General features: G+C 29.4%; 3 protein-coding genes across 3 annotated transcripts; 1 reads left to right on the top strand and 2 right to left on the bottom strand.

Annotated features, from left to right (window-relative positions):
- Positions 1 to 925: 925 nt before the first annotated feature.
- LOC119689395 (RING finger protein vilya-like) lies at positions 926 to 2,176 on the bottom strand. Its single transcript, XM_038104219.1, has 4 exons — positions 1,733 to 2,176; positions 1,513 to 1,670; positions 1,209 to 1,452; positions 926 to 1,141 (listed from the first exon to the last, which is right to left on the bottom strand). The coding sequence occupies exons 1-3, from the start codon at positions 2,096 to 2,098 to the stop codon at positions 1,218 to 1,220; spliced, it is 759 nt and encodes a 252-aa protein (XP_037960147.1). The 5' UTR covers positions 2,099 to 2,176; the 3' UTR covers positions 926 to 1,141; positions 1,209 to 1,217.
- A 1,922-nt stretch (positions 2,177 to 4,098) lies between these two features.
- On the top strand, positions 4,099 to 6,894 carry LOC119662646. The gene is made up of 3 exons (XM_038072315.1): positions 4,099 to 4,930; positions 4,990 to 5,172; positions 6,303 to 6,894. Exons 1-2 carry the CDS (start codon positions 4,173 to 4,175, stop codon positions 5,084 to 5,086), a joined length of 855 nt encoding a protein of 284 aa, XP_037928243.1. The 5' UTR covers positions 4,099 to 4,172; the 3' UTR covers positions 5,087 to 5,172; positions 6,303 to 6,894.
- A 1,103-nt stretch (positions 6,895 to 7,997) lies between these two features.
- LOC119689369 (salivary glue protein Sgs-4-like) lies at positions 7,998 to 9,172 on the bottom strand. The gene is made up of 2 exons (XM_038104191.1): positions 8,950 to 9,172; positions 7,998 to 8,882 (listed from the first exon to the last, which is right to left on the bottom strand). Exons 1-2 carry the CDS (start codon positions 9,128 to 9,130, stop codon positions 8,077 to 8,079), a joined length of 987 nt encoding a protein of 328 aa, XP_037960119.1. The 5' UTR covers positions 9,131 to 9,172; the 3' UTR covers positions 7,998 to 8,076.
- Between the last annotated feature and the right edge of the window lie 800 nt (positions 9,173 to 9,972).

The following is a 9,972-nucleotide window of genomic DNA, read 5'->3' as shown; positions in this document are numbered from 1 at the left end:
AATTTATTAATTTATTGGAAACTTACTTTAGTGTTTTTTTATAGCATTTAATGCACAAAGTTTTCAAGAAGTTTCTTTGCACGTGTTCACAAAACAACCGAGATAACGATACTTTTATTGTCAAGGATAGCGAAACAAGCGATCAAAAGTCTACAGCTAATCAACGTTCACAAATTACATATAGAAATCATTATTAAATAACTATAAATAATATATTCAGTATTTGAAATGAAATATCATTTTAATAAAGAAGAAGAAAAAACGATTTATTTCACAATATTTCATCGATTTCGACTTAAGTCTATAATATATAATGTAAATGAAATAAAAATTATTGTAAAATTAATCCTTGTTTTGCTTCAAAATTTTTTTTTTTTTAACAATAGTAAAAAATTTTACCAATTAGCTTGTAAAAGCGCTATATTTTAATTAACTCCAATTAAAAATTATAAACAATATAAGTATTTGAATATTTCTTTTGATTCATTTGTATAATACAACAAAAATAAATCAAATTTTTTTCACGCAAATTAAAAACATAATAATAATAAACAATTAAATTTTAATATTAGGTAATTAATTTCTTAGTCATATCCCTTAGATTTTTAAGACTAAATTCTTATCAATTTAACATATTATACGGTTGGTTACGTTTGAGTTCTTACAAACATATATAAACATAAACTATAATTATTTTAGTTCATTTATATTTACAAAGAATGCGTAAAAATATATTAAAAAAGAGCATAAAATTAGCAAATAAACCAATTGAAATTGAATTTGAAATAAAACATAAATGAATTCGAATCATTATTCGACAATTATGAAATCATTATTATTATAATTATAATTAAATAACATAAATATAAAAAAACCAAAAAAATTTATTCATAAAATAATTTTTAAATTCAAAAAACAGGTAGAAATAAATGAATGAACGGGCTTCAAAATATGTACGGTACGGTAATATTAAAACTATAAATCTCGTTGACTGCCAAACTCTGAGAGATTTCGATTGGTTTCAGTTTTTGAAGGACTATACAAAACTATACAAGATATGAATTCTGGAACAGCACAAGGTTTCCAAAAGTTTTTGCTATGAATATTGCAGAAGGGCACTGAAGAAAATGGCAATGCTATCCTGTTTAAAGATTTAAAAAGAAAATGATGAAAAATACTAATTTCGCACTGAGAAGATCAGTGCTTACCTTTAATGTTTACAAATGGAACGCATGCTCTGAATTTTGTGCGAAGCTAATAACGTTCGCTGCAGAGGGGTTAGGCATGCGCATGCCTAATGTTACAAAAGGAGGTACATTTTTACTTTGCTGAGTTGTACTTAGAATGGGACGCAAATATCGTGGACGTATTGAATCACCACATTGCAATAGGGTGCTAGCGACCGACCCATCTGTTGAAAAGTGCGCAGGTTTTTGTGATTTTGGTTGACATCTACGACATAAAACATATCATACAATTACAATATAAAACGTATTGATTTTAATCACTTACGCTGCAGCTTCAATGGATTTCCGTTTTTTGATTAATTGACGTATTTGGCTTTCTGTTTTTCTGCGTTCGTTGCGCATGCTTTCAAGTTCATAGAATATCGACTTAGCGTTACTGCGCTCGATTTCTAATTTTTCTTGCAATTCTTTTATATTTTGTGACTGCAAACATTTCAATTAAAATTAGTTTTTAATAAATTCATTATTTGTCTATTAATACCGACAATTCTATCCATACCGCGAAGGAAGTGTGCACGATGTCTCTCCTGGAATTCCGTAATACGTATTGTGGGTAGATCCTTTAGCCAGGGCTCTGGATGGAACAGTATCTTTATTTGTTGTGGCAAAGTATTATTTATTATTCTGCCACGCACTATTTTTGCACAAATTGGACATTTGTATGTCGGCATGGATTCTGTTACCAATTGAGCGGGACAACAATTCTCGCAGGCAATATGATTGCATGCAAATAACAGAAATTGATGTTCTTTTTTTGAATAAATTTCAAAGCAACGATTACAATGTATCCATTGTAGTCGCTGAGTATTATTATTGACACTATCAATCCATACATCGCTAGTCGACGTCATTTTGCTCTTAATATATGTACATATATGCTTACTTAAAGTTTAAATGCAAAAAAGTTAAATTATTCCATATACTTTTATTTTTTGACATTTTGCAAGTTACGTTACATTTTTACGGCGAATTTGTTTAAATGCAAAATATGATGGCGCACGCTCATTTACAAAAACGAGATATAGTGGGCGATAAGCGCACTAATAACTAAAATCTATTATGGAAAAGGCGATATTATATTTGAAAATATTTTAATGAAATAAATGATGGCGCACTGGTCAGTCAATAACAACAATGAAACATAGCTAGCGTTAGAATCGTTAGGTAAGAACTGAAATTTATAGTGAAAATGCTGGTTATAAATATTGTCGTGTTATTCTAATTATAAATGCGAATAATATACATACATATATAATAATTGAGGAAGAAATTAACGTACAGTGGACTTCTATAGCAGATATAATAGGTCTGTTCTATAGTAACTTTGACTCATAGTAACTTTGAGTGAACACTGTGTATACACAAGCGCGTTCCACCAGCAAATTTTCAAATATTTTTGTGTAAATTTTACTTCTGTTTTGCTCATGTTTTACTATGAGTAGCTCGTGGAACAGACCTAATAATTGCCATTGGTGGAGCAGGTAAAGATGCCAACGGTTCATCTCTATTCTAAATATTCCCAGGAAACAAGTCTCTCTATTTCCACGCTATTCCCAAGAACACAACACCCTTATTCTGAATTGTTTGGGAGACGGCAGTTTTGGGAACAACAAAAGTTTCAAATTTGTTTTGTTAAATTTTGGCAACCATGGCACCATTTCTAATGACGAAAAGTGCGAAAATGAGCAAAACAAAGAAAAGAATTGGGTATCATATCTTGATTTAAATGTAAAAAGCGCATTATTTGTCTGCTGCACAAATGATCACAAATAAATATATATAATGAATATTTTATAAGTAAATAATAAACAATATTTTTATTTTATTTATTTATTTTATTATTTAAACATGTATATAGTTTATTATTTTCTTATATACAATAAAACGAAGTAAGATATTTTATTTATTAATTGAAATTATTAATGTTTTAACTAAAATTTTAGCACTTCTCCAAAATTCGTATTTATTTTTATAATTAGGATAGAAATGTTCTTTAATTAATAAAAAAGTAATGATAATAATAGTTTATAATTGCGCAGATGTTAGAATAAAAAAGAAGCAATGTTTTACCTGCACATAATAGCAAAAGTTTATTTTATCTTATTCTAGGAATCCCATTCATTTCAGAATTTGAGTTTCTTTCGTTATCTCATGTTTTAAATAACAATAGTTAATGCTTTAATTTGTTGAAAAAAATCCTTAGTTGATAAAATAAATAAATAAAAATTTAATTATATTTAATTTATTATAATACTTTTATTAAAATAATAATGTTATTATAATAATAATTTGAATAATATATATTAAAAAAAATTTAAATATATTAATATTATCATAATAAATTTATTAAAACATATCCGAAAAATTAATTGATAAAAAAAATATGATCATAAAAAATATTAAACTTTTTATAATAATTTTATTATAATAATAGTTTTATTAAAATATATTCTCATATCTGATCATTATAAGTTAATTCACATACATATTAAATTAAACTCCTTTTAACTGATCTCCCACACAATTTGCTTGGGAAAGATTTTGTGCAAAATAGGGAAAAAACTCCTATTCCCATATGATTGAGAATAGGGAAAGAAACTGGGAAAAGGGAAAAAATTCCTATTCCCATATGATTCAGAATAGGGAAGGAAACTGGGAAAAGGGAAAAAACTCCCATTCCTATGAGATTCAGAATAGGTGTGATATTGTCAAGCTTTACAAAACCCTATTAAAATATTAAAATAAACATAAAAAATACTAATTAAATTCAAAATATTTAATACAATTTATATAGAAAAGAAAGTAGGCAGAAAAATAAATTTTTTAAAACATTAATTACAACTTATTATTATTCTAAGATATAATACGTTATCAAGTTTACCAGTGTTCAAAATTTCAGTAGTTATAGACAAAAAGTTTTTAAAAATGCAATATAGCACTTATAAGGATGACTTTAGTTCACCCTATCTTGACGATCATTGGAAAGCTTTGGAAAGTGCCCGATTGGTCCATATAAACGTTTACGAAGCGAAATATCGTTACAATAAAATTGAAGATGATACCGGAAAAAATTTAACAGATGACGGGAAAACCAACATTACTGAAGAGTCAGCTGTAAAGCGTTGTTTAAACGAGAACGCAAATGCTATTCTTGGAGTGTTGCGTAGAGAATATCCTGTTATATATGATCAACTAAAAGAAATACCAAATGATGAACTACGTACTCTTTTAAATAGTCAACGGTTACAAACATCGCATCAAAGAGCGTTTGGAGGTAGTAGTATGAGACCGAAATGTGGCAATATGAACCAGATTAATCAGAGAATAGCACCTAAGGATATAAGCTTAAATGATTTGTATTCCGTTTATAGGCCTTGTACTAAGCAAACACATCACAAACAAATAAATTCCGAAGAAACGGATGAATATGGTAATCTTAAGACGTTCTGCAAAAAGAAATGTATGCTTCCTAAGATTGATATTGCTAGTACCGGAAAGCCCATGGCAAAACCTCGAACAATTGTAAAAACAAACTTGTTATCAAAGCATCCAAATGTTACTGAATATTTGGAAACCATCAACAGAAGTGGTTGTATGATTATGCACAATAGAATACATGACCACAGTAGATGTGGCAAGGGTACTTGCTCTCATCACATATATCATCAGTGTGCAAACTTAGGGTTTGACTATTTACTACATGTAATATATATGTGATTTATTTATATCTTTCTTATTGTAGAGATGACTGCTTACATCGTAAGCCTATTACACGATTTAGGGTTGCAAATACTTTAAATTTTTCAAATCGCGCTAAAGAACATCCAAAACATGCATAAATTCAAGGTGACAAAGAAAAAAGCCAATAAATATTATAAAGAAAATCTATAATTAAGCAGGAGTCAATACAAAACTTAAAGATTAAGTAAGTAATATTTTTAAATATATTTATTGTATAAAAATTATGATGTTTAATAAAAATAATGTTAATAAAAACAATTATTCTGTTTCGATAAAGCAAGCAATATTTTTAATGCATACACTGAAGTTGTCAAATAAATAATATAGGAAGTAAGAACCTATAGTGGATAGAAGTCTTCTAGCAACTATGGAGTGGTGATTATTTGATTAAGAAGATAAAGAACTCTCACATTTTTTATGATTGATATTAAAAATTTCCTGATAATTCCTTTCTCTAAAATTTCCAAAGATCTCTAATCGTTCTTCCAATTATATGGTATTAATCCATATAATTGGAAGAACAAAGTAGGAGAGTGTAGAAGTATTTTTGTTTGTGGAAACAAGAATCGACTTTTCTATTGCCTATGAAAGGCATACGAAGACTGCTTTTTCATTTGATGTTATTACTGGGGATAATACTGACTCCAAAGTGGTTAACGTGGACTCCAAGATATATGTTTTTCAACGAGTTGTAAAAGCATTGAAAGTTTATGATAGTAAGTATTTTAAAAGACTCTGAACTTCTCCTCTCGTCCGACCAGATGATTTCTCCTGAAATGATCGTAAGGTATTTCGTCAGGAATATCATCATAAACAAAGAGTTAAAAAGGTGTTGATTAAGTCAGTTCGTGTGTTTCTGCATTGCATTGTAGTGAGTTTGGGTTACCACATCCGTATTTCTTCAGCGTGTTTTATGTAACTCGTACTTGTAGATACATAAGCTATACGGAGAAGAATAGAGTTTGAAGCCAGTAATTTTTTTTTTACTATTGTGTGGACTTGTTGTGCTTCACATCTGTAATAGGACTCCAATCACTCATAAAGGTGTTTCTCCAAATAACACTTGATGCTCCTTAAAACACAATCTAGTATCGAGACTATTCATTCAGGGTAACTAATAGATGGTGGCTAGATGGCAATAATTTTATGTTTCTGTCTTTTTGGTTGCAATCAACTTTAGGCGATGTTGAGTAAGACATTTTTCGGCTATTGGGTCATAATAGTTTTTTATGTTTTTTGAATAAATAAATTCTGTCTTCCAAAATTGTATAGTTTTTGGAATAGCCTTTGTATACATATATTTTTGTTTTGTAGATAAGCCTGCGTAACTATAGATAAACAACAATAACTTGTGATGACTCTTTAAAGCATCGGGAATAAGAATTTTCAGTATATCAAAAAATTACAAGAAGAACTTAGAACATATGTATTATTTTTTAATTGGAACTGTTGTATAGATAAACAACAATAACTTGTGATGACTCTTTAACGCATCGGGAACTACAAATTTTCAGTATATCAAAAAATTACAAGAAGAACTTAGAACATATATATTATTTTTTAATTGGAACTCTTATGGAAGCATTACGGATTTATTAACATAACATCAAAACGGCAAATGTACTCTATTCTATTCTTATTTGATAATGAGTATACATTAAAAGCAATCAATCTGGATCAAACTGATACCTCTATTTATAAATATAGATGATACAGTATTCCAATCATTGTTTGCTTGTAATTTATAATCAATACAAATTTGATTGTTCGTAACTTGTATTTTGTAGTTCAAATAGTGTTAAGAATTAATAATAATCAAAGTGAAGAAATCTGTAATCTATTATATTAAGAGGCTTTAATATATATGTCAAAAACTATATTGCATATTTAAGAACAAGAAGAAATATAGCAAATTTTTTCATTAAACCAACATATTGTTTTTTTATTTCAATATAAAATTGGTTTTGAGAGGATTATTTAGATATTCTTTATTATTTTTAAAATTATTTTATTATATGTAGAAATATATGTAGGAATCGGATTTGCACCATTCTTTTTCCTGATGTGAAGAAGTGTTTCATTAAAAACATAGCGAACTCTAAAAAGAGCATGGTAAAGTGTAGCGTAAAGTTCTACTTTTTTGCAAAAAAAAAAGTAATAAATATAGAAAAGATTGGACATCGTGCAGTGAATCAATTCTCTATAAAAAAGTTTTAAAGGCAATGGAAACTCATACCGAAGTAGTAAATAGAGTTTGGTAAATGTGTTTCTACAGACACAAAGGCCTGAAAGTAGCCAGTTTATTTGAAAGTAATCGTACACGCTTTAAAGAGGATCCATGCGAATGTTATCTAAACACTACAGATAACAATAAAATAATATAAAATAAAGTTTTAGTAGAATGTCGATTGACTTAGATAGATTTAATAAAACCTTTGGGAATTTCAGAATTTTGAAAAAGAGTGCAGGTTTCTGGTAGATTTTGCAGCATCCCACAAAATATAGGCCAACTAACAAAGGCTGATGTCGAAAGGATGATGACCACATATTTTTATAGTCACTATATACAAATCTACCCGACTTTTCGGTGAGGGATATTATATGGTAATATGATACTATATAGGTCTTTCTCTTGTAAAAGAGAGCTTATAGATTTCAGCTCAGATCAAGCTTTAGATTTAATTAACTTTAAGAATATAAATTAAAAATTAAAAAACCAGATATAAAAATATAATAATATAAACCAAATTTGGCACTAGGAGTCTACCTCTTAGTTTTATACTAAAACTATCTTCTAATGTGTAGATACACAAGATCACTGTCGTGTAGCATGTGACTATTTTGTCGATCTGGCACAGAACCAGCCAGTGTTTTTGCTAAGACCGATTGTATTGAAAACCTAAAATAATCATCCATTTAAATAAAAAAATACATCGTTTTGCAATGTTGTAGTTCAATTGGACTACTCTCTACAATTATATATTCAAAAGTCTTAAATAAAAGAAATAGTTTTTACGATTAATTTTAATTTTTATTAATCCCCTCAGGAAGGGAATGGTGTCTGTGTGTGTATTAACAAAAGTTTATCTCAATCAATTTTTTGTTTATTTATAAATAAAGTCACCAAACTTTTTTCTTGCTTATCACTCTTTGGTGTTGCGGACTTATGTTTGCAATTTAGCCGGTCAGTTTGGGTTTCCTGACTCTTCTTCTCAGTCTTACAACATTTTGGGTCTTGAATTGGTTTATTACTTGGATTGCAGTTATTTGTTATTTCCGATTTTTGTTTCTCGGCCTTACTTTTTTCGGAATTCGACTTTTGACTTTTAAGAACGCTAGGGTCAAGTTTATTGCAGTCCGGCTTTTGATTTTTTGCATTATGCTCGGGTTTCTTACAGTCTGGTTTCTGATTTACTGCACAGGGAACAGGTTTTTTGCAGTCCGGGGTTTTAACACAAGGCTCTGCTTTGTTACAGTCCGGTTTTCGGTTTTTAGCACAAGGCTCTGCTTTGTTACAGTCCGGTTTTGGGTTTTTAGCACAAGGCTCTGCTTTGTTACAGTCTGGTTTTTGGTTTTTAGCACAAGGCACTGTTTTATTACAATCTGGTTTTTGATTTTTAGCACAAGGACCAGCTTTTTTATTCTCCGGCGTTTTATTTTTAACACAACGAATTGGTTTTTGGCAGATCGATTTGCTCTTTGCAACACACTTCGAATTTGATGAACGACCACCACACAGCGACATGATGACGTTTTGAACAATCATGCATAATACATAGAATACCAGGGTCACCACAAAGCAAACAAGTAAAAATGCTATTGTCATAAGCATACAGATTATTATTGATTGTGGTTGTAGAAGATCTGTGTTTCCCTTTTCATCATGTAGAAAACCTATAGCAAAATGTTTGTAAAATAAACTACAAAAGAAATTTTAAAATGCTTTAGAATTGAAACTTGCTATGTATGAATCTCATAAAATCGCTTCCCGATTCTTCACGTTTCCAGTCTAGAAAAAGTTCAATCCAGTCCTTGTCACCAAAACCAAGCGGAAGATTGTTCACCTCTTCACCACTTTCGGCAGAGAGAACACTTGGACATGATCCATTCCGTATTTTGTGTTCAAGGGATTTAAATGCCATAACTTAAAATTTTGATTTTTTAATAAGAAAACAATTTCTAAATATTTTTACTACAACTAAATAAAATTAGTTTTTAGTTTGAGTTGAAATTTTTCAAACATATTCTATTACTACTAAGTTTAATGCAAATAGTAATATGGTTGCATAGTAAATATATTGTTTTATATAATAATGTATGGTATACTTCGATGATATTTTATATAATATGTTGTATTGATGAGAAACTCTTACCTATTTTATGGTAAAAAATCATTTGAATAAAATTTGGTTAGTACTTCACTTAAAGTGTAAAGGTGATAGGAGATAGAAGTGGCTGTTAGTCATCTAGAAGAAGTATTAGTTGCTTCCTTTCAGAACAACACAGATACTGGAACTGCCACAGTTCCTTGGTGGAATATACAATTAGTTAATAATCCTGAATAGGTGAGGAACTCATTCAATAGGACAAAAAGCGCTATAAGCTAGGAGAAATTTATATAGGTCAAAATGGATCTCACTTGGCGCAGCCATTGTGAGAGAACAAGTGATGTATGCATCCCAAAGATATCCAAAAAGTGTAGGACATCTTTCCTGCTACTACAAAAATTCATCGATGTCATTCTTGATCCGTTGATCAGGCTCTATTTCTTGATCCATTGATATCCTGTAATTTAGGAATAATTGAGGAGTAAATATTATGGTTTTTTTTTTAAATAAGAGAATAAATTCCTCAACTAACTAAAGTCCTATAGACCAATTAAACTCTTGCTTTCCTTAGGATAGATTACAGTTATAAGTGTGATCGACAATTATATATGTAACAAATAAGAGCACTGTGGCTCTCTATTCCATTCAGTTCGCCT

The sequence above is a fragment of the Teleopsis dalmanni genome, chromosome X (genome assembly GCF_002237135.1).
Source record: "Teleopsis dalmanni isolate 2A chromosome X, ASM223713v2, whole genome shotgun sequence".
Lineage (NCBI taxonomy): Eukaryota > Metazoa > Arthropoda > Insecta > Diptera > Diopsidae > Teleopsis > Teleopsis dalmanni.
This window is presented reverse-complemented; position numbering and strand designations above follow the sequence as displayed.

Excerpts from the sequence above, each read along its gene's own strand:
- LOC119689395 (XM_038104219.1), bottom strand. The coding sequence starts at position 2,098 with ATGACGTCGACTAGCGATGTATGGATTGATAGTGTCAATAATAATACT. Across the intron at positions 1,671-1,732 it reads TTCGCGGTATGGATAGAATT|TCACAAAATATAAAAGAATT; the intron begins GTCGGTATTAAT and ends AAATGTTTGCAG. Across the intron at positions 1,453-1,512 it reads AAATCCATTGAAGCTGCAGC|ATGTCAACCAAAATCACAAA; the intron begins GTAAGTGATTAA and ends TTTATGTCGTAG.
- LOC119662646 (XM_038072315.1), top strand. The coding sequence starts at position 4,173 with ATGCAATATAGCACTTATAAGGATGACTTTAGTTCACCCTATCTTGAC. Across the intron at positions 4,931-4,989 it reads CATCAGTGTGCAAACTTAGG|AGATGACTGCTTACATCGTA; the intron begins GTTTGACTATTT and ends TTCTTATTGTAG.
- LOC119689369 (XM_038104191.1), bottom strand. The coding sequence starts at position 9,130 with ATGGCATTTAAATCCCTTGAACACAAAATACGGAATGGATCATGTCCA. Across the intron at positions 8,883-8,949 it reads TTTTATGAGATTCATACATA|GTTTTCTACATGATGAAAAG; the intron begins GCAAGTTTCAAT and ends ATTTTGCTATAG.